This window comes from Alligator mississippiensis, chromosome 5 (genome assembly GCF_030867095.1).
Source record: "Alligator mississippiensis isolate rAllMis1 chromosome 5, rAllMis1, whole genome shotgun sequence".
In the NCBI taxonomy this organism is placed as follows: domain Eukaryota; kingdom Metazoa; phylum Chordata; order Crocodylia; family Alligatoridae; genus Alligator; species Alligator mississippiensis.
This window is the reverse complement of record NC_081828.1, coordinates 139,970,747-139,993,826: the sequence shown is the minus strand read 5'-3', so window position 1 is coordinate 139,993,826 and position 23,080 is coordinate 139,970,747. Positions and strand designations below refer to the sequence as shown.

Below are 23,080 nucleotides of genomic sequence, written 5' to 3'. Positions count from 1 at the left end.
AATACTTTTTTCATAGATGACTAATCACACAGCCTGAATAATGATGGCTCAGAGCAGGTATTTTGCAAGTAATTAGTTTATGGAAATATATTTACACATGGTCACTGTGAATAACTCACAGTTTGAAATGAGACAAAGGGAAGGCAAAGATGTAATGGTTTGAGTCAATCCATGCAGAGGTTGATAGATTCTCTACATTGACTTGAATGGAAATTCTTTCACATCCTAATGTTTCTGGATTGCACTGCACTGTTTGAAGAAAGCACTTACACACATGCAATTACATAAGATACTTTTTACACATTAAATCCCAGAGCAGGAAGGGCACTTTGGTCCTCATAAGATATCATATATATGTTCTGTGTGTATTTTGTTTTATTTCTTGTAAATTATTGCAAGTCTAGAATATATTTTAGCTTAATTTTGAGTGCTCGCTAAAAGATCTCTTCTCACAGCTGTACATGAACAGAAAATGCAAATTTGCCTGCTTGCAGAGAACAATATCAGTCCTGTTTTCAGCATCTGCTCAGCAATTCCTCATCAACACAGATGTAGAAGGAGCACATTCCCAACCTTATTCTTTTTACCTTTCTTCTCAGAAGTTTTTAACTTATGGTTCTTCTCTGGAAGAGATGATGTACAAATGGGTTTAAGATGCAGTGGAGTTTTTTTCCACTGTAATTCTTCTCTAGCTCTAGCCTGTGCATCATGAAAATCCTTAGGTTCCTTAAGGTTCCTTATTGCGGTTTGTTTTCTAGAACAAATATGCTCAATTTCCAGGTACGTTCTCTCCCCAGCTGTCAAGTCTTTTAACTCTTTGTGGAAACTAAACTGGGGTTTTCCCTGTTCATACACCTTCAGAAATCAGAAATAAGGATTCTACAAGTACAATGCACACCTGTCTGACTACCCTAGCCCCATTCCTTCTAGGAACTGGAAGGGTGATCACTGCATGCCCACTTAATCCATGGCTGTGCTGCAGCGATGGTCAGAAGGATGCCAGCTACTGTCCTTTATGCTGGTGCTTGTGGTCAAGACGTAAACAGGCCTGAGATCACAAACTCATTTCTTGTAGGTCACTGAACAGCAACATGTTTATTCCATAGCATTCATCAGCTAGATATGATTTATTCTTGTTTATAATTTTTTTCCAACTTACAGCAAATGGGCAGGACTTGTCCCAACATCCTTAGTCAAACAAGACCCAGCTTTATTTCAATGAGAATCTTGCTTAATACCTCTATAAACACTTGAGGAAACAAAACAAGTTATAACTGTGTAGAATGAAAAGCATTGAGCTGAAGAGTCCTACTGTACTCTTTCTAACACCTTGTGATACATTTGCACACTAACAGCATATGTTCATTGCATCTGATCTCTCTGAACAGCTGGGAAGCCTGCTCCAGTTTATGTGGGGGGAGGACACTTGTAATGGAGTTTTTGTCTACTATACCCTGTCCCTAACTTTGCCCTGCATTTTCCCTGCTGGGGGCATGGGATGGTTGGTACAGGACCTGCGCCCAGCTGCTTCTGTCATCCATGCACCAGTGGAGAGTTCCTTTCTGCAAAGGGAATTCTCTGCAGTCCAGAGATGGTTGAATCCATCTGCTATCTGTTGCCTGAACGGTGTAAAGTGGGCTAAAGGAGACCAGACAACCGAGCCCAGGGCTAATAGCTGATTAGTTAGACAGTTTTCAGTTCTGCAGTGCAGAGATGCATCGCATTATACCAGCATAATTGACATTTATTTTTATGCTAATGTAAATTACTCTAGAAGCCAGAGCAAACCAGTGACTGGCTTATCTAGAGTAGCGAACTGTGGACTGTTAACCACAGTGCTTCACTTCTGGGTGGTTGGGGAGCAGGAAATAGCTTGAGCTAACTGCTACCAGGGGACAATCAGTTGAAACTGACTCGAAAACATATGTACTGGTCTAACTTATACTGTTGTGTAGTATTTTTTATGGGAAAAATACTTCATTGTGTATTTTTTTCATGGGAAACTGAAGAAAAGTAACTTACACTGGTGTAGGGCTGCATGTTGTGTGTCTGTTCCTTTTGTTTACACCAGTATAAAGTTAGATCGCATTAGTGAAAACGTGGGTGTCCACATTACTGGTTTCTTATTACCAAAAGAAAAGAAAAGAAACACTTTCTGTTTTCCATTCCTCTTCATTTACATTTGGAGACCTCTGTTGCCTTCAGTGAAGTTTCTTCTAAGCTTGAATAACAACAGAATTGTCCCTGTGCCTAGAAAATAGTTAGATACATACATGAAATCTACAGCTGGTTGTAGCAGTGATAGTTACAGTCAGGGCTGTTCCTGTGGGGAGAGGAATCAGGGCGAGTACCCCGGGCCCCATGCTTTGGGGACCCGTGGTCAGTGCTGCGTAGGCCCCACTGCGGCCGCCATATGCCACCAGCTCTGCCACCCCCCCACTCTGCTTCCCTGGCTCCAGCCGCTCGCCATCCCCCTCCCGCGCCCCACATGGGCTGATGTGCCCCAGGCCCCACACACCCCTAGGGACAGCTCTGGTGGCAGTCTGTGAGCCAGATTCTTTCAAATGGAACTGCTGTCAAAGTACAGATGATTTCTGGCCTAGTAATCACAACAAGTCTTTTAAAATGACACTTAGGCTGAGTACAGACAGTCAGAAAGCTGGAGGCTGAATTGATTCAATATTTATAGGTCAGTCTAAACTGTCTAGGTTGAAGTGAACAGAAATTCACTTGTCATTCAGAAATGCAGCCACATGCCTTCAGTGGCTCAGGCCATAAGCTGGGAGGTGCTGGAGCATACCTTCCATCCTGCTGGCCACCACCAAAGGGAAGGGAGGGAAGCTGGGAGAGAAGCCCTCCAAGGCTTTTTCCCCCTCCCTGGTCAAGCTGAGAGGAGTGGGGAATGGCCAGGTCATGCCCGGCCCACTGCATGATTTGGGGTCGGGGGGGGAGGGGGGGGGGCTAAACCCCAACTCTGTTTTGCACTGATCCCAGCTGGGGTCTGCCTGTGTGTGTGTGGGGGGGGGGCAGGGAAAGAGGAGCAGCCCCTGTGACACTTTTCCCTTGCTCCCCGCTTGAGCAGGGGGTGGTGCATGGCCAGGTCTCAACCTGGGCTGGCATGCTGAAGTGGAGGGGGAGAGGGGGGCTTAAACCCCCTCCTTTGCCCTCACTGGACCCTAGCCAGGGTCTGCCTCATGGGCAGCCCCCAACAGGCTTTTACCTGTTCTCTGCTTGAGCAGAGAGCAGGGGGTGTAGCCAGGTCCCGGCCCAGTCTGGTACACTGAGGTGTGAGGTAGTGGGGTTTAACCTCCCCCACCTGGAGAGGACGCTATTCAGGCCAGGGAGGAGGTTTAAACCTTCCTCACCTTATCCCCTCCCCTGCCTCATTCTGTCAGCTTGGGCTGGGGCCTGGCTGTGCCCCCGCTTTCTGCTTGAGCGGGTAGTGTGGAAAAGCCTGTCAGGGGCTACTTCCTCTCTACGCGCCTTGCCATGCAATGCCCCCTGCCAAGCTGGAGTCCGGACCCAGGTTTCCCCATCCCCACTCCTTAGCTAGCTGGAGCAATGATAGTGCTCCAGCTAGGGAGCAGAGGGGCAGGGCCACCCCTGCTCTGCTGGAGCAGACAGCACAGCCCAGGGCTGCAAAGCATCCTGGGATGCTGGGGGACTGTGAGTTAACTTGAACCAGGGAGGGGTCCAGGATAGAAATTCCATAAACTGGTTTGACCTAAATCAGTTCAGTCTGATACTACATCCAACCAGGTTTATCTTAAACTGGTTTTGGCCATTTTGAAAGTTGTTTAAGTGTACTGCACTTCTGTTGTGGTAGAGATCTGAACTGGTTTCTGATCACTAAAACTGGTTTATGTGCAACTTCTGTCCCTAGCCACAAACAGCTTTTATTATTAAACTGCAATCTTTAACTAAACTATAGCTACAATATTTTCTCTTTAATCCTTTGGTAAGTTAACGTTTTCTTTTACAGGTTCTTTTAGTGTTTACAGATGGGCTGGATGATCCTGTAGAAGTACTCAGAATAGCAGCAGATTCCCTTCTCCTCAAAGGTATGGTATGCCACAGACAGTGCAGTACTGTATTCTATAAAGGTGGAAATTCCTTTCCTACTACAGATGTGTGTATGCAGACTGATCTGCATAGTTCTGGCATTGCTCAAAAATTGTTGGCATGAGCAATCTCTCTCTCCCCAGTTATAGGGTGTCCACTCACCTAATGATTCCTATTCCTTTCACCAATGTGATCATAAAGCAATTTCCACCACTATCTGTATTCTCAATGCAGTCATTTGTGGGCCTTGTTACATGTTAAACTTTGAGCTACTCAAATGTTGATTGGCATTAGTGCTTGGAGCAGTTGCACCTTGGCTAATTAGAATGCTCCAGCGTTGCTGCAGCATCATATGTATTAAGCCTCTGCACATTTTAAAATGGCCACAGGGCACTTAATCTAAACCTTGTCTAATGAGGTATAGATAAAGTGTCCTGTGGCCAATTTTAAACATGTGGGAGTTTAATGCATATGATGGTGCGGGGAATAAGAAAAAAAAGAGAGAAAATCACTGGGGCAAGTTCATCCCTAAGGTACAGCTGCTGACTTCAGAAGATGAAAGTGACCAATCACTTAGGGATAAGAACATGCAATCTATCAAGTGACACCTCACTAAATGATTTTTTGCAGTCAGTGTAGTTAATCTGTTAAAACAAACAACATGTTATGTTTTAACATTTATTGCTTTTATAAGGCCTTGGTGCACTTCTAATGGTTGGCTTGGACAACATGCCAAATCTGAGCGACCTACAGGAAATAGAATTTGGCAGAGGACTTGGCAATAAGCACCCCCTGAGCATTAGATTTTCAGACCATCCAGGACTCTTGCAAAGAGAACTCGTAAGTTTCTTTGAGAAATAAACAATGAAGAAAATGCATCCTGTTTTTACAGTCTTGTTAGATTAACTATAATATTGCTAATTGTTTTTGCAGGAAAATGTTGCTGAAAGAAAGTGCTGTCATGTTGCTTGTAAATGTTATGGAGAAATTGGTTTTCATGGTATCTATGGAAATCCTGGAAAGAAGGTAAGAGTACTTAACTGTATACTGCTAAGAGAGGCTTTGGTTTGTGAGACTTTTTAATAGTAGTTCAACAGCTGCTTACATGGAATATTTGTGGATCTTGCCATTGCAAGAAGAAACAAAAGGTCAATCGTTTTTCTCTTTTATCTTAGTATAATTGTTATGAAAAATATTGACCAGTAAAGTTCACAGTAAAACAGGAAGCATTTCGGACCTCTAATGCTAGTGGTCACTGAGCAGTCTCCTTAGGCCAATTAGCAATATGTTCATAGGATGGGTTTGAAAAAAATCAACCTGTCTTAACCAAGATCTGTATGGGCAATTGCTAATGGGAGGTTTTACTACTGTTGTGTTAAGTGTGAACATTCGTGCTCTTCCTTCAAGGTACTTCCACCATCTTGTCACTTGTGTTGCATGTGGGTCTTGATAGACTGATCCCAAATCTGCATTCCTACCCAAAATCTGTCACACATGGCAGCACAATCTTCCAGAAGAGCTTTCTTTAACAGCTGCCCAAGGATTTTCTGCTTTTTCATTTTTAAAAGAAAACGTCTATTTTCCTCATGCTGCTGGATCACATTTGTCCCCAGTGCAAATGCTTTTGGGAGCTTTGCCAGTTTGGCTTTTCCTCTGTGGAGCATGCCATACATCTTAGGCAAATGCTGTTGCCTTAAAAAAAGCAGCCATTTTATTGTATTTATTGCCATTGTATTTATTTACTATGCAATTTAATAATAATAGTTAGAACTTGTGTAGTACCATACATCTGAAGCACATGCTATTCATTCACAAGTATTGTGTGGTAACCCTTGTGGAAGAAATCAAACTTCGCGTTGTGGTTGTATTAGAATTGGCAGAGCCATCTAGGTTTATTTAAAGCTATACAAGTGATCACAGGGAGAGTTCTCAAAGGAACTCTGACCTCTACAAGTTTACAAGCATATTTATACTTTAGACAGCGAAAAAAAAGATGCAGGGTTCAGACAAAGCAACCTTGAGAGAAACAGAAAGATGTTGATCATTTGTTTGTCACACATTAGTAGTTTACTTATTAAAAAATACACTGTTTTGGGAACAGTTATCAGCTTCTAGTTCGGCGGAAAGGAGAAGGTTAACATCTGCACGCAGACAAAACAAGGCATGAAGGTTTTTCCTTATCTTAGAACATTCTGAAACACATAGCATCAGCATCTTCTTCTCTTCTCTTTCTCTCTCTTTGTCTCTCCTCCTAATCAAGTAAGAGGCCTGGTTAAACTTACTTCCACACCTTCACATCATTGCTGTTGTAATGAATTTCCAGGTAGATGAACTGAGGTACAGAGAGATCAGGTCCCAGATTTTTCATCCCTGAACTGCTTTTTTGATTGCTCATATGACTATGAGCATTGATTTTTACAGTTTAGGGCTTATCTCTATTAAATCAATGGCAAGTCTTGGGGAGATGGAGCTAAACATACCCTATGCAGGATTTACCTATCCAAGTCAGTGGATATGCTTCAGTGCCAGAAGTTTGCCAGTGAAGCTGCTGCAGGATTGTCTCCCATATCCACTCTCAAGTCCACAGGAGACTGAGTGCTCAAGTGTGGGTGGTTTTGGCAGGTGTGCCACAAATTGGTCCTGCACCCTTTCTGAGCACTCTGATTTCCTACTTAGCATAGCATTTCTTGTGTGAGAAATTAGAATTGACAGCCACTGTAAGTTTCCCAAATATTGCAGTTACCACCACTTCTTTTGTCTGATTGTCCCATGAACTAAAAGAGCTCACTATTTGGGATTTTTCCTAATATTCAGGCTAAAATGTTTCTCTAGTTATTTCACTCCATTATGTCTTGTTATAGCCCTCTAACATCCTAAATAATTTTTCTGTCTTTGGTGTTTATTTTCTTCAAATCTCTCTTCACTGTTTTATTTCCCTATTGGTCACCTCTAATGCAAGGTATTCTCTTCTAACGTTTCTTTGTAAAATAGTTTATTCATTTCCTTGATCATATTATTTCTGTTCTTTTATAAACCCCTACTTTTTATCAGTATTTTAGCTTTGTCTTGGCATCGCACTAGAATATTAAAGATACAGTCACATCAGGGCTGAACACAGAGGCCAAGTATAGACAGTCAAAAAGCCCAAGGCTGAATTGATTCAGTCTGTTCAGGTTAGTCTAAGCTGCAGACATTAAACTGAGAAGCAAATGAACAGACATTTACTTTTGATTCAGGGAATGCAGCCACATGCTTGTAGTGGCTCAGGGAGGAAGCTGGGGGCACTACAGCACACTTGCTAGCCACTGCCAAAGTGAAGGGACTGAAGCTCCAAGGCTTTTTCCCCTCCATGATTGAGCAGAGGGGTCATGGCCTGGCCCAAGCCTGGGGCTATTATGCTGGAGGCTGGAGGTTTAAATCCCCTCCCTGGCCCACATGGGATCCAGGGGTGATGTGTGCACCCCCTGTCAGGAGGAGCACCAGTTCCCCCCCTGGGAGCACTGGGTGAGGAGCGGTGCAGCCAGCAAAAGTGGCTGTGCCACTTTTGGAAGTGGCCACAGGGGCTCCGGAAGCAGTGCAGCCGCTTTTATGGTGAGTGAGATTGGCCGCTGGGGGGCCCCACCTCCCCGGTCAGTGACATTGGCCGCCGGGGGACACCCCCCCCCGCCCCGGTCACTGACTGGTGCCTCCCCTGACTCAAGAGGCACCAGACACCCATGACGGAACCCTAGCCTGGTTCTGCCTGGGTGGGGGGGTAGTGCCTGCCAGGCTTCTGGCCACCCCCTGCATGAAGCAGGAGGAATGCAGCCCTTGTCAGGCAAAGGAGGAGGTGGGGGGAAAAGGTAAGGGTATTGAATTCATAAAAGCTTGAACAAGAATAGTACTTTCTCTAAAGTGAGCATGTATTGAACACAGCAATTTGCAACCTCAAGCACACAACAAACCACATATAATCTTTGCCTAAGCTAAGATACAGCCCAGTAAACCACAGTGAAAGCACACGCAGCTTAGTCTAACTTAAAATGGAATGTAATAAACCAAAAAGACAAGAGAAGGACTTGCATATGTCTTATGTAATCCTGAGAGCAGAGTGGCTCCTTACAGCCAACTATTCAGAAAGTCCTTCTTGGGGAATCAGCAGGTTGTCTTAGGTGCTGGAGTGGAGATCCCAAGGCTCCATCTCTACTTCGGTTTTTACAGGTGCACTTGCACTTCCTTCTCCCCTTTGGGTGCCTTGACATTAGTATGCTTGCCAACTATAGTACCTTTGGCAGGACTCTTATGTATTCAGTGTCTTTTGTGTCTATTTAGGTAGTCCAGTCTCCCACCTTTTACAGGTTCTGCTCTATAATGTAAATGTAGTTCTCTGCTTTCTTTGGTCACACCAGCCCAAGCAGTTTGGGACCCTTTCCTGTTCCCTTAGCTCTGTCTCTAGCACGTACATGTGATGATTATGCCAGGTCTTTGTCAACATCTCCCACCTCTCAGTCTGGTTCTGCAGACAGCAGGGGACCAGTCCCTCCAGCCCCAGTTCCCCAGCCTCTTCCCCATGGCCTGGGGGAGCTAAGGGGAATTATGTCCCTCCCCCCTCCCCATATCAACTGCTTGCCTCAGTTTCTCTGTCAAAGGTGGAAAGGGGTGGAATCTGCTGGTCTCCTGCCGGCCCCCTGCCAAGCAGACCCCAGCTCAGGTCTCATGCCAGTGGGAAAGGGAGTTTAAACCCCACTCCCTCTCCTCTCCTCTGCCTGAGCATGGCTGCCCATGGTTCCCATCCCTTCCACTTCAGTAGGGAAAAGTCTGGCAGGGGCTGCCTCCTTTCCTTCCCTCACCCTGGTGGACCTAGCTGTGGTCCCCAGCAAGGTTTCTCATCCCCACCACTTTGTCAGACATCCCTTACTGCTCCAGCTAGAGAGCAGAGGAGCAGGGCCAGCCCTAATCTCTGGAGCAGACAGCCCAGCCCAGCCCAGCCCAGCCCAGCCCAGCCCAGCCCAGGGCTGCAAACCATCCTGGGATGCTGGGGGACTGTGACTTAACTTGAACCAGGAAGGGGTCTGGGACAGAAGTTTCATAAACCAGTTTGACCTAAATCAGTTAAATCTGATACTACATTCAACCAGGTTTATCTTAAACCAGTTTCAGCCATTTTGAAGCTGGTTTATGTGCACTGAACTTCTGTTTTGTTACAGGTAATGTATATAATGTTTAAACTAGTTTCTGATCACTTAAATTGGTTTATGTGCAACCTCTGGGCATTTATACATATATCTTTTCATCCCGTGATATGCTGGGGATCCAGTGGGACAGGGCTGACTCAATGAATTGAGTCTGCTCCACATGTGAGCTGAGGCACACTGTTCTGTGTCATGTGCAGTTGTATAAATGGCAAAATGTGTGTCAGTGCATAGAAAATGGTGGCGGTGTGCTTTTGAACTAAAACACCTTCAAGGTGTTTTAGTTCAAAAGTGTGTCACTGCCATTTTCTCAGCACCGATGTGCATTTCACCACTTATACAATTACATGAGATGCAGTGCCAGGCGCTTTTGAAACCACCTGGCACTGGGGTGCGAGCATGTGTACAAATGCCCTCTGTCCCTATCCAGAAAGGATGTTAACACCATGTCCTTGTCACATGATGCCTCAGTATATGCAGCCCAGAACTGTGTAAGCCAGGGGTTGTCAACTGGGGGGGTACACATACTCCTGGGGGTTCTTGGGAAGGTCGCAGCAGGTATGCGGGGACGGAGCGCCACCACCCATCACCCCACTCCACCACCTCCCAGGAGCAGGGCCGGGTGGGGGTGAGGGCAGTGGAACTCCTCTGCAGGCTGCACAGGTCAGGAGAGCTAGCACATGGCAGCCGCTGCTGCCACCCACCACCCTGCGCTGCTGCTGCTCCATGTCTGGGTATGCACCACCCCCCAACACCCCCTCTGGCTGCCAGGGGTATGCCTATTAAAAGAAGTTGAAAACCTCTGGTGTAAGCTATTTGCTGCTTCTGTATTGTATTGAACATTGTTTCATTTATAGTCTATTGCCACTTTTACATCTATTTCTGCATATCTGCTTTTCAGGTTTTAAATTAACCCCAAATGCAAGTAATCAATGAGTAACACTTTTAAATCATTTTATGTTTAATGCCTTAAGACTTTATATCATTTGTGAATTTTGTTAGATGTGTCTTGTTTTCTATTCTAGTTCATCAATGAAAATGGTTAATTAAGACCAAACCAACCATTCATCTCTGATAATCAGCGGGATGCCTCCCCAAAGTCAATTTAAGCACTATTCTAAGTAATACTTCACAAGCAGGACTGTCAGTGCTGGTTGTGTAATTACCAGTTACTGCTCCCTCCCCACATTACTCTTCCCCACTCTAACTCTGGTTTGAAAGGTGTTTTTGGCAAAGAAAGATGTAGCAACTTTACTGAAGTCAAATGCAAATGAGCCCTCTGGATGAACAGTAAATCTGAACGAGGTTCTTTTTGTTTTCTTCACTTCCATTTAGGGAATTCCAGGTTTCAGGGGATCCCCTGGACATCCTGGTGAGGAAGGTGGAATTGTAAGTAAATGCTGTGCCTTCATCTTAAGGAGATGTTAAATAAACAGCTATATTTTCACTTGTCCATGTGTGGTACTCTACAGTGCACCTAAACAGAGTGTGGCTGAAGATACATGGACTCAGTTTTCTCTTGTAGCTGAAATATGTAGTGTGAGGGAGGGAGAAAACTTGAACTGTTGTGTAGGCTCTGACCTGGCCTGCTGCAGGGGCTGTCTGACCTTTATTACAGTTCCCCTAGTATAGCCTTCTAGTCTTTTCCAGTGAGTATGGAGGACCAGGACTTTATGATCACTCCACAAACTCTACTCAGGAGCTACAGGGAGGGAGAGCCAAAATTCCTGTTTCATTGTCAGCCCAGTTTTATAGCAGGTGGAAGCTGTCTAAGGGCTTCTTTAACTTACACTCTTGGTGTATACTCTGTAAGGGCTGAATCATACTGAAGCATTGTTCCAGAATAGTTATAACCAACTCACCTACACATTGCCCAGGCCTGATTCTAGACAAGACTTTGTGTGGCCAAAAGCAACCGGAAGTAGGGCTGATGAAAAAGTTGCCTTCCCCATCAGATCTCCAGTGCAAAGGGCATGTACTAATGCATTTCTCATATATGTAGGGAATTCTCTTTCCTAGCACTGCAAAGGTGACATCATGACCCCCTGGACAGTATTTGTTCCTTTCCCTCTTATTTACAGTGTACAAGATTATGCATGTCTCTTCTTGGTCTCAGCTCAAAAGTCTGGCTCTTTAGTTCATATGTATGCCATTAATTCTGGCAGTCCCTGTTACAAACTGAGATGTCAGCCAAGATAGCCACCATACCAGCCATCCCAAAAGGAGCAGGGAATAAAGGAGGGGAAACTGAGGCCATTCCAGGGAACATATTCCATCACCTCAAGGTCCCTTGAGTACCAGGATGCACCAGAAATCTAAGGGTGTAGACACATGACATGTTTACTTTGAGATAAATTGTCTTTACTCTGAAGTAAGAGCTGAGCAGAAACATGACGTGCAAGCTTACACCAGTGCAAGTCATACTGCTCTGGGATAAAGTTACTTCACAGAAAATGAGGAGCAATTCTATGTCAGTATAAGTTACCCTGCTGTAGCAGTCATATGTCCTCTTCCTTGGTCAGATACATCTAGGGATGACATTTTACTCAATGCAAACTAGATCATCTGTCACCTAATACCCTGGAACCTCTGAAAGCAGCTAGCTTTGGAGAGTTAGTCTTTTGTCTGCTCCTTACTACAGAGTGAAATCTGAGATAAATTACTTTATAGTAACTGTGTTGTGTGCTCGCACCTGATGGTAAGCCTAATAAGTTCTCTATATTCACCTCAGGAATCAAGTAAACATAGCTGGAATTTTCAAATTGTCATTGGGTGACAATAGCATGTGCAGGGATTACATTTTCAGTCTGCCTATGTCTAAGCTTCAGAAATTATATATCATTGCTTGTAAACAGATAGTGAATGTCTGCAAGCTTTATTGTATATTTGAACTACTTTGGAAATGTACTGCAAAATGATTTTCCTGATATCACAGGGAGGCTGTTTTAGAGATGGGGACAGAACTCTGATCTTCTGAGTTATAGTTCTTACATACAAGGCCAGCTTCCCAAAGGTTTCTAGGTTGTCTTCTGTTTTTTTTCAGAGATGAAATGTTACTACACATCTTACTCTTCAACTGTTGGTTTATACATTAACTCTGGAGTCTAGACACTTGTAACATATAAATATAATCCTTTGCTGACAGGCTGTCCCTATGAAAGGAAAGAAATATTCAGTGCAAGTTTAAAAAATAAAGCAGCAAAGAATCCCGAACCCTAGACTATCAAATATTGAAATTTTAGACTTAGAAATGTTTACCTGGGGACAAAGCATAATGTTTTATGAGTGCATAGAACCAGGATACAGAGTAAAATGTTAATAAGAAGATACTTGGAATTAAATTCAAAATGTTGTAGGATACAATCCAAATCCAGTGATGGCAAGATGAAGATTCCCATTGATTTTTCAATAGGCAATTGGTCAAGTTTCTAGTGCAGAAAATGGTGATGTTTAAAGAACTCCAGCTTGCTTTAATTGTAGGTTTACAAATATCAAGTAACATAGTTTGGTTTCTTTTAAATAATATAGGAAATTTAACAGTACCTTTTGCTTCTTAGGGAGAAAGAGGTCCTAGGGGTATCAACGGAACTCACGGAGACAAAGGATGCCCGGGTGTTAGAGGTCTGAAGGCAAGTGTGTTACTTGAAAGCATTCCTTATCTTTTTTTTATTTCGTTTGTTCTTTTCCATATACCAAATCGGCCCCTACATAAATTTCTTTTGCTTTCTAAGCATATTGGGACAGCTGTATCTAGTTTTTAGAATACCAAGGAGACCCTACAGAGCACTGAACAACTATCTAGTCTTGGCTGGTTACTGCTAGAACAAGAGCACTACTACAGTGGCTGAGGAGTCACTTGAGCAGCTGGTCTTTCAATGAACCTTCAGGTTATTGAAGCTGTAACAGGAACTGAAGTGTCAGCTGCATTTTGAAGGGATCAGTTTTTCCTTGAGGTTCCAAGGAGCTTTCTGGTTTATTCTACACACATTGATTGTATTTCGCACCTGCCTGTTGTGACAGCAACAAGATTTTCCTGATGGTTGGTCAGCTCTGGGGAGTACATCATTTACTCTGTGGTGCAGTTAAAATTGATACGTTTTTCAAATAGAGAGAAATTAATCTGGCTTCCAGAGCAAACAGATCCAAATTTAGTAAACCGTCTTGCAATTTTTGCTCATAAGGCTGAGGCGATTAGAGTTAAATATCCTTTTATTACTGTTATGAGTGATGTATTTTAACATTACAGTTGATTTTATTGTCTCAGTTGGGGATCTATGTACAACAATATTGTAGAGTCATGTCTTGATTTACTACTATATTTATATTAACAATGTTTTATGTTGGTGGGCTCTATTTTTAGTATAATATTTGTACTTCAGTTACATTGTTCAAACTTATTTATATCACAGTCATATGTGTGTTCTGTCATTTTTGGGAGCATGGCATTTAGCCCAGTATCCTTAATGAATTGAATGGAATTGACTTGAATTGAGTTGAACTGGTGTAGTTCAACTATAATGTGTTTTTTTTTTTCATTTCAGGGAGCAAGAGGCTATCGAGGAAGCCAGGTACCTGTTCTTAAATGGAATCAATTTTTACTAGTAAATCATCTTTCCGTTACAGCAAATACAACACGATCATGTGTGTATGGATATATGAAAACTTGCTGAAGACCAAAGGCAAAGATATCAGAAACCAAGTAAAATTGGCAAAATCTTGTAGCTAGTCACTGTAACTTAATGAACCTGCATTTAGATGTGAGCTTCCCTACACTTGTTAAGAGCCGATGAAGATGTCGATTATTTGAATGTCATTTTTCCACAACTGCAATAGTCTCAAATTTGACCTAATATGGCCACCACAGAATTCAGTATTTATGAGTATTTTGATATGCCAGAGTTGTTTCCTACTTCACAGAGGTGTAATTAGCGGGTTTTGATTCCTGGGAAAAACCCTGCAGGGGGGAAGGAGGGTTACTGGGCTCTGGGCAAAACCTTTGCTGGGAGGGTGGGCAGGACAGGGAGAGAATCACTGTTATCTGTCCTGGGGACTCAGTCCCCAGCTGCTCCTTTGCAGAACATTATGCTTGCCCTCAGCTATTGGTGTTGCTGCTATGTTCAGGTTTGGGCCCGAGCAGTGGCATAGAGCCTCGCACCCAGCTGCTGCTCTAGCTGTGGTGTGGGGCTGTTCCTAATTCTGCAGCACCATGGACTATCTAGGGAGCTGACACTTTGGTGCCCCCTGTAAGTTGGTGCTTGGGGCTGGTGCCTCATTCATGCAGTCAAGTTACGCTACTGCTATGCCAAGAATCAAAACATGACTACTAAGAGCACAGCCATAGCTAATGGACCTTCTGCTAGCTCCAGTAAGCAGGTTCTAATGGGGTGGGAGCGTGAAGTGGGAATGCCAAATCTTAAGGACAATTCCTTTCAGATTCCTTCTGGGCTGGGCAACATAGTTGGCTGGAGTAGCTTGAATACCAGCATGGAGTAAGAAAAGCTGCTGGAAAAAATCATTTTGAAAACTGATTACTATAAATGTTAACATTTATTTTATGGAATAAAATAATTAATTTGCAAACTTTTTTTTCACTATCCAAACAGTCTTAACAGTTGGGTAAATGCTTGCAATAAGAAATGCTGCCTTTTAACTTGTGTTCACACTTGGTCTGCTAATTCAAGCCTTCTGACTACCTCTTTTTCAAAGAAGTACTACTATTAGTCATGAACAAGTCCTGGAAGCGAATGACCACTATTAGCTTGTTTTCAGAGATGTCAGGAAAGTCAGCCTAGGGAATAAGTATGGTTAAGGAATTGCTAATACTGGACAGTAATTTTCACTAGCAAACATGACCTTGAATCATAGAAAATTAGGGTTGGCAGGGACTACAGGAGGTCATCTAGTCCAACCCCCTGCTTAAAGCAGGACCACCCCAATTATATCATCCTACTCAAGGCTTTGCCTAGCCAAGTTTTAAAATTCTCCAAGGATGGAGATTCCACAAGCTCTCTGGCAATGTGACCCAGTGCTTTACTACTCTCCTAGTGAGAGTTTTTCCTAATATCTAACCTAACTTCCCTTGCTGCAACTTGAGACCATTGTACCTGTTCTGACACCACTGAGAACAGTCTAGCTTCAACCTCTTTGGAACCCCTCTTCAGGTAGTTGAAGGCTGCTATTAAATCCCCTCTTAGTCTTCTCTTCTCTAGACTAAATAAGCCCAGTTTCCTCAGGTTCTCCTCGCAAGTCACGTGCCTCAGCCACCTAACCTTTTTCGTTGCCTCCGCTAGACTTGGGTCTCCAATTTGTCCACTCTTTCTGTACTGGGGGGGCCCAAACCCGAACATAGTCTCCAGATGTGGCCTCACCAATGTTGAATAGAGGGGAAGAATCTGAACAAAACCGGGTCCATGATTCTTAATTAAATTTTTAACCTTAATTGCTCTTCTTTAATTACCATAATGAAATTTCATTTGGTGAATATATATTTCTCATCATTAGTGCTGTTATCTATGATGTACTTTTCCAGCTTAGCCATAACACATGCTTCAGTAAGCCACTTCATTGTGTCCGCTAAAGTTATTTTAAAACATTGAAAACTGAAACTTACTTTTCACCCCCCCCCCCCCCCCCAAAAAAAAAAAAAGATTCAATGCCTGTAACTTTGAATGGTTGAGACAGAACTTTGGGATCTTGCAGCCTTTTAAGGTAGTTATTTAGAAAACAGCTGTACTTATTTATGAAGTTTGGCTCAGGTTTGCCAAAGTAGGAGGAAAAAATAATAACAACAAAAAAGCAAGAACAAAATAATGATCACTCATTGGATGATTACTAAATGTTTTGTAGAATATTTATGCAGGAAACAATAATTTAAGAGCTAATAAACCTGGGCTTACGTTATCAAGATTTGGAACAAATTTCTTTATTTCCTACAGTATTTACGGAGCCCTTTCTAATTGTGATCATGTGCCTTGTGATTCTGTAATGCATTCAATTACTGCCAAAGCCAAGTTAAAAATAAAATCTACAAAGCTTTTGAAATTGTGATCTCTATCAAACCAAGACTCCCACTGACTTCTTTGTAGTATATTTGGAGTGAAGATTGCCCAACGTGTCTCAAATCCATACAGTTGGTCCAATAAATATAACCCCCCCCTCCCCCAAATCATTAACTTCCTAGCCTTTGTTTTAGGCCCTTAGTGTCATTTTAGGTTATTTGTGTATTGCTATTACTAGCCATTTAAATAACGGTAGTAAAACAATGCGTTGTCCCATGTCATTTTATTCTTTGTTCCATCTGAAAGCATCTAACTAAACCCTTAATTTTCATAGAAACACAGTAGGAGTTGCTTCAAGTTCTTTTATGTGTATTATTGTTTTAATAACAAGAAAACTATTTTGACGGCTCTTAAATGTTTTAGGCTCTAAATAAATGTGTCATACCTGTAATTCTTCAGGAATTCCCAAGCCTAATTTTTCTTCCTCACAGTAGGTTCACATTATAGGCTATTATTATTACTATTTTACAGGAAATAAGCTTCAAGGGACCACTGCTCTTTGCTCTAATTTTAAGTGAAATATGACAGTTTAAAAACAATAGACAAAGAGAGCAGGGCAGTAATGCACGGGAAATTATGTGAGTGTGAATTTCTTAGTTTTACTATTGCTATCTAAAGAATTTCAGTTCTGGAAAGCAGTGTGGACAGCTTTCACATTCTGGAATCCCTTTCCTACTCAGCCAGAAGGGTTGTTGGATCCTCACTAGAACTGACTTCTCAGTGCTTTTAATTCCTGCTACCCTTAAGAAAGAATAGTGAAACCCAGGATGTCTCTGCACTAATTAAACAGCCCCCACCTTAGCTTTAAAAATGTTTTGATGAACTGCAGTTAAAGACATTAGACGCAGGGGTAGCAGTGGATGTAGTCTTCCTGGACTTTAGGAAGGCCTTCGACACCGTCTCTCACCCCATTCTCATTAAAAAACTAGGGGACTGTGGCGTCAACACCTACACAGTCAAATGGGTCACTAGTTGGCTGGAGGGCCGCACCCAGAGAGTGGTTGTGGACAGGTCATTTTCAGCCTGGAGGGATGTGGGCAGTGGGGTCCCGCAGGGCTCGGTCCCCGGGCCTGCACTGTTCAACATCTTCATCAGCGACTTGGACGAGGGGGGAAAAAGCACCCTGTTCAAATTTGCAGACGACACTAAGATGTGGGGAGAAGTGGGCACGCTAGAAGAGAGGAATAGGCTGCAATCGGACCTGGACAGGTTACAGGGGTGGGCGGATGAGAACAGGATGGGTTTCAACACTGACAAGTGCAAGGTGCTGCACCTGGGGAGGAAGAACCAGGAGCAGACCTACAGGCTGGGGAACTCCCTTCTCATCAGTGCAGAGGCAGAAAAGGATGTTGGAGTCATTATTGATGCCAAATTGAACATGGGCTGACAGTGTGGGGATGCGGTCAGGAAGGCCAACCGTACTTTGTCATGGATCTACAGATGCATGTCAAGCAGGTCCAAGGAGGTGATCCTCCCCCTCTATGCGACACTGGTCAGGCCGCAGTTGGAGTACTGTGTCCAGTTCTGGGCACCGCGTTTCAAGAGGGATGTGGACAGCAAGGAGAGGGTCCAAAGGAGGGCCACTCGCATGATTAGGGGGCAGCAGGGCAGGCCCTACAAGGAGAGGCTAAGGGACCTGAACCTGTTCAGCCTCCACAAGAGAAGGCTGAGGGGGGATCTAGTGGCCATTTACAAACTAGTCAGAGGGGACCAGCAGGCATCGGGGGAGTCCTTGTTCCCCCGAGCACTATCAGGAGTGACTAGAAATAACGGTCACAAGCTGGCAGAGGGCAGATTCAGACTAGACATCAGGAGGCGCTTCTTCATGGTCAGGGCGGCTAGGATCTGGAACCAACTTCCAAGAGAAGTGGTGCTGGCTTCTTCCCTGGGGGCTTTAAGAGGAGGCTAGATGAACACCTTGCTGGGGTCATTTGACCCCAGTACTCTTTTCTGCCCATGGCATGGGGTTAGACTTGATGATCTGCTCAGGTCCCTTCTGACCCTACCGACTATGAAACATTCACGTTTGGAATTAAAATATATTCCCAAAGTGTCAAAATCAGTGCTGATTACAATTTTATTTAAACGGTACCTTAATTTGTCCTAAATGTTACAATATTCTTCTGTAGCTATTTTGCCCTTATTGTTACCAGCTTTGAAGTATGGCAACCACATTACAAAATGGCTTAAAAAGAGCTCATTACACTATACAAACTTTCACCAAAAGTACAAGAATTTTCATATGTTGGATCAAATGTCAGTGCTTGTGTACTGGAAGTTGTCTGGCTTTTGAGAATGTAGCAATTGGTAAAGAGATGTGAAAAAAATAACACAGAGCAAAACAGAGTTCATATTCTGTCAGTGGTCCATAATTCTAATTCTTATTCTTTTAAAATTCCCCAAATTCATAAAAGGCTCTGTCTTCCATTTAGAAAGACTTGGTCCTGGTTGAAAAGAGCTCACTGAAGCTAACATAAAGATTGTTGTTTATACCAACAGGGTGAGAGAGGTATTGATGGCATTGATGGCATCGATGGAGAGAAGGTAAACTTTAGTCATACTTACAGCATTCAAGTAATGAAGCTTATCTAAAAGAATAAACGTTACTTTTTTTTCTTTTTCTCTTTTGTTTGTTTGTGGATTTAGGGAGAACAAGGGTCTCCTGGACCGTCTGGAGAAAAGGGCAGCACAGGGAGACGGGTAAACTATGTTCAGTAGTAGTTAGTATTCATGGCTGATGACAGCCATTGTCATCTTTCCAAAATTTACTGCCAGCTCTGTAATCTCTGTGATTTATTAACAGCTCTACTTATGAAATACATAACTTGTATATATCTGTGCAACTCCAATGACTTAAATAGAACTCTGGTACTTTATTGCAGGGAAGACCTGATCCCCTGAATTTAACTGTGCTATGGCTACTTTTGGTTCCTGTATACTAATTGTTTGTGCATCCTTCCTGATTTAAGGGTGGGAAAGGCCCCAGAGGAGAATCAGGGGAGCGTGGAGAGCCTGGCCTAAGAGGAGACCACGTAAGTAAAAAAAAAAAAAAAAAAAAGACCACCTGTTCCATCTTCCTTACATTTTGCTAGACTGGAAAGACTCTCATTGATGTGAATAGCACTTTGTGTCTGGATTTGTCATGTGATGTTCAGATTTTGTAATAGCCAGGGGCTTGGTGCCTGACATCTGTGGATGTCCCAAGATACAAACAGATCTTGATACATTGGCAGTGGCCAGGAGCACAGGCCCAGGGCCCCTTACTGATCCTTTTGCTTCTTTCTCTATGCCAACACAGATCTATCTGGAACCATTTTGTCATGCAGCCCCTACTGATGGTTGAACTGAAACTCTTCCCTTTAAAAGGCTTTAAAAGAAACTCATGGACTGATTTCTAGAATTATGTAGTACTGTAGAGTTAGCTGCTTTTTTGGCTTCTCTTCCTGTTGCTGCTCCTCCCTTCAAACTGTTGGGCCCTAATTCTATTTACAGGCTTCGACAGTCTCTGGGTAGCAGGGAGTAGAATGCAGTGGAGTCATTGCCCTCCCCAGCACTATGGGTTTGAGTCTTTTCAGATGTGTTTTGCAGCCTTCCATTCCAGGCAACCAAAAGTTTCATGTGGTTCTGCCTAGTATATAGTGTTCATACAAGACCAATATAAGTGTTAAGTCTTAGGTTCCCAGCTTAATCAGTGGGGATGCATCCCCACCCAAGTTCCAAGACAACCTTTGCTCAGTCTTTCCTCATTTAGGAGGCTGTCCAAGCACCTCCTAGCACCTAACCTTTGCTTATACCACACACTGAGCTTCTAGTCTGTCAGCAGCTTCTAGTGTTTTGTGTCTCTTTGCCTTCTCTCCTGATCCCTGCCCTGGTTCCTTGGTCCCTGGTCCTGGCTTCCAAACTTGGGTTTTTGACTTTGGCTTGTCTCCTGGTTTGCTCCTACTGTTGGTTTGCTCCTCAGCCTTCTAATGTTGGCTCAGCTTGTCTCTTGGTTTCCAGTCTTTGGTTAAACACACTTAGCTTGAGACCTCGGCATCTAACCTTGGCCTCTTGTTATACATGCTGACTTTTTGGTGGGTGTCGAGCCCCATGCATGCCCAGAAGAGGCAGCGCATTACTTCAACCCAACTTGCCCACTGCCTGTAAAGATTGGATGCTTTTGGTGCTTTTATTTAACAGCTGATTTAATCAGCTTTAGCTAAAAGCACTGTAGATCCCTACAGAAGCACCTGATCTTTACAAATGCTGAAGAGCTGTGGTGAAGTAATGTGATGCTGCTTCCAGTAAAGCACTTTTTTTTCCCTACGTCTGCAGGCAGCCACAGAGATCTAACATGTAAAGCCAAAACATCCATGACTTGTGGGTACTGAACCCCTGCTAATTTTTTTTGGTGGGTGCTTGAGTCCCAGAGCACCCATGGAGTTGGTGCCTATGTCTCTTATCTTAGACTAGACTTTTGCCCCTGACCCTTGACCTTTTAACTACTCTAGCAGATTGTGATGACAGGAATACTGTGTCAGGAGTCCTTAACTCTGGGTGAAGTCAGTAAGAGTTTTGTCACATGAGAGGGGCCAGAATTTCACTTCATTAGTTTAACTGTATTTTCTTCAGACCTGGAGATCCTTAACAAAATCCATTTTAGTATAACATTTTGCTCAAAATCATTCACTGGATACATTGGTATCTTGAGTAACTACATAACCAAAGAATGAGAATGACCATGTAATCACAGGCTTGAATTCACTGCCCAAAAAGATATTTTCTTTCCGTTGCTTTGCAAAAAAATTTTTTGTTTTTTGTCTATGGAATTGCAGATGTAAGAAGGCTTTTTGCCAACATTTTATACTAAAGCAGTCCTTTAAAAATTGTTTTTTATCAATTAAAAACGTATAATATTGTTTATCTATCCTGCTTGTTTTAATTGGAATAGCAAAGGGAAAGTATTGGAAAATACTAAACTTCTGTTTGACTTTTCTAGGGGGATTCTGGAACTGACAATTATATTCGTGGCCATAAGGGTGAAAAAGGAAAACCTGGGCAGCAGGTAAATGGGCAGCTTTGAACTATTAAGGGCCACTAATGGCCTGCAGAAGAAGGAACTTGTGCATGCTACTGGGGGTTGAATTATTTTGTTTGTTTTGTTTTATAACTTGTGCCTGTAGCACCAGATTCTGAGACCTTTTTTTATCACTGGAAATTCTGAGAAACCAATGAGAGAGGGGATCCTTGCAATGTTGGTCACATTGTCCCAAGACTGTAGCAACATTTGAACAAAAGGAAGATATGGTGCAGTTTGTTTCCTCTTTTTACTACAGGAGACTTCTTGGCATAAATTGACACCACAACATTAATTTCTCCTAGACTTACAACCATAGAATACTGGGGATTTCTTCAGCTACACTGCTGGACAAACATCTTAGGTGCTTTGAACACCTATGCATTAGAATCCATCTAGTCCAACCCACTGCTAGAGGCAGGTTCATTCCTGTCTGAACTATTTTAGACCCTGCCTCAAATTATGATGCTATTTTTTCAGAACAGGATTAAGTCCTTTCTGATCTGTAGTTAAGAACCTGAATGTCTGCTTACATTGCGCTGCATTCTCAGGTTAAATTAAATTTGCTGGAAACTCTTTAGGGCATGAACCTGAAACTTCCTTGATATCTGAATGGGTGCCCTGACTTCTATGGGACCTTTAAGTGATGCTGTAGTTTGAATAGAAGGCCAAAGGAGCCCAGCCCATATTGCAATGGCTCTTGATTTCCAAGAAGTAAGGGAGTAAGAGTTCTTGGATATCAAAATTATGAGACAGTGGGGTTAGCATAATGCTATGATATCTGGTCACAGATTGAGAACTTCTAGTTCACTTTTGAGCATATACACATCCTTGGAGTAATCCAAAACCCACTGAAGTCAATGGAAGAGTTTCCATTGGACTTTATTGGGTCATGTCCAAGACCTAAAAAATGGCCATTTTTACATAATTGTGGTTCAGGGAAAATCTGTATTTTAATAGTGTCTGGCAACAAAGGTCTCTGCTTTCTGATTTATCTTTCCCCGAGAATCCTTTACATTTGTTTCTCAGAAAAACAGAGGAGAAAACTTTTCAAAGCTACTGTCTAACTCAGCATGTCATAACTGGTAGGACCTCAAAATAATCATGTTCCTTCTGGTTACATACCCTTGATTACAAATATTTTGTATAACACAAAGGTCAAACATCTATATGGTACAACTGGTTACAATGATATTGCTTAGAAAAAGAGATGTTCTAGGAAAAAAGATCAAAAGAGGGCTGTAAAAACAAAATGTACAATTACTCATGTCTTGTTGAGGTACGTGAAAGGACTGTGATATTTAGATTAGCTCATTTTCCTTTTGTTTTACAGGGAGAACCAGGAACAGATGGAGTACAAGGAGGGCTGGGACCAAAGGGCTCTGATGTAAGATTATTACTAGAGTGTTGGGGTAGTTGATCTATAGTTCAGGATGCAATGATGTTTCCATTGCTAAACCCAATTTTATTTCTGGGAAGCTGACAAGTTTATTTAGTTCACTTGAGATTGAGAAGTGTGCAAAGATTGAAGGCAAGCTTGCTGCATAGGAATGTAGGGCTGGAAGGGGCTTCTTAAAGTAATCTACTACAGCGCCCTGCTCAAGGCAGGCTCACCCTGACTAAATTATCCCAGGCAAGTGTCGGTCCAACCTGCTCTTAAAAATTTGTAAGGATGGAGATTCCACAGTTTCTTGAGGTCGCCTGGTTCGAGTGCTTGACCACCCTCATAGTCA

General features: G+C 42.9%; 1 protein-coding gene across 2 annotated transcripts in view; it reads left to right on the top strand.

Annotated features, from left to right (window-relative positions):
* LOC102569986 (collagen alpha-6(VI) chain) overlaps window positions 1–23,080 on the top strand; it is a 111,873-nt gene that overhangs the window by 48,325 nt on the left and 40,468 nt on the right. For both annotated transcript variants that reach the window (XM_019497917.2, XM_059728798.1), the window contains 11 exons: window positions 3,983–4,061; window positions 4,757–4,902; window positions 4,996–5,088; window positions 10,569–10,622; window positions 12,791–12,862; window positions 13,775–13,801; window positions 18,791–18,835; window positions 18,938–18,991; window positions 19,261–19,323; window positions 21,270–21,335; window positions 22,681–22,734. In XM_019497917.2, the coding sequence (XP_019353462.2) occupies window positions 3,983–4,061; window positions 4,757–4,902; window positions 4,996–5,088; window positions 10,569–10,622; window positions 12,791–12,862; window positions 13,775–13,801; window positions 18,791–18,835; window positions 18,938–18,991; window positions 19,261–19,323; window positions 21,270–21,335; window positions 22,681–22,734 (753 nt within the window). The remainder of the gene's footprint in view (window positions 1–3,982; window positions 4,062–4,756; window positions 4,903–4,995; window positions 5,089–10,568; window positions 10,623–12,790; window positions 12,863–13,774; window positions 13,802–18,790; window positions 18,836–18,937; window positions 18,992–19,260; window positions 19,324–21,269; window positions 21,336–22,680; window positions 22,735–23,080) is intronic.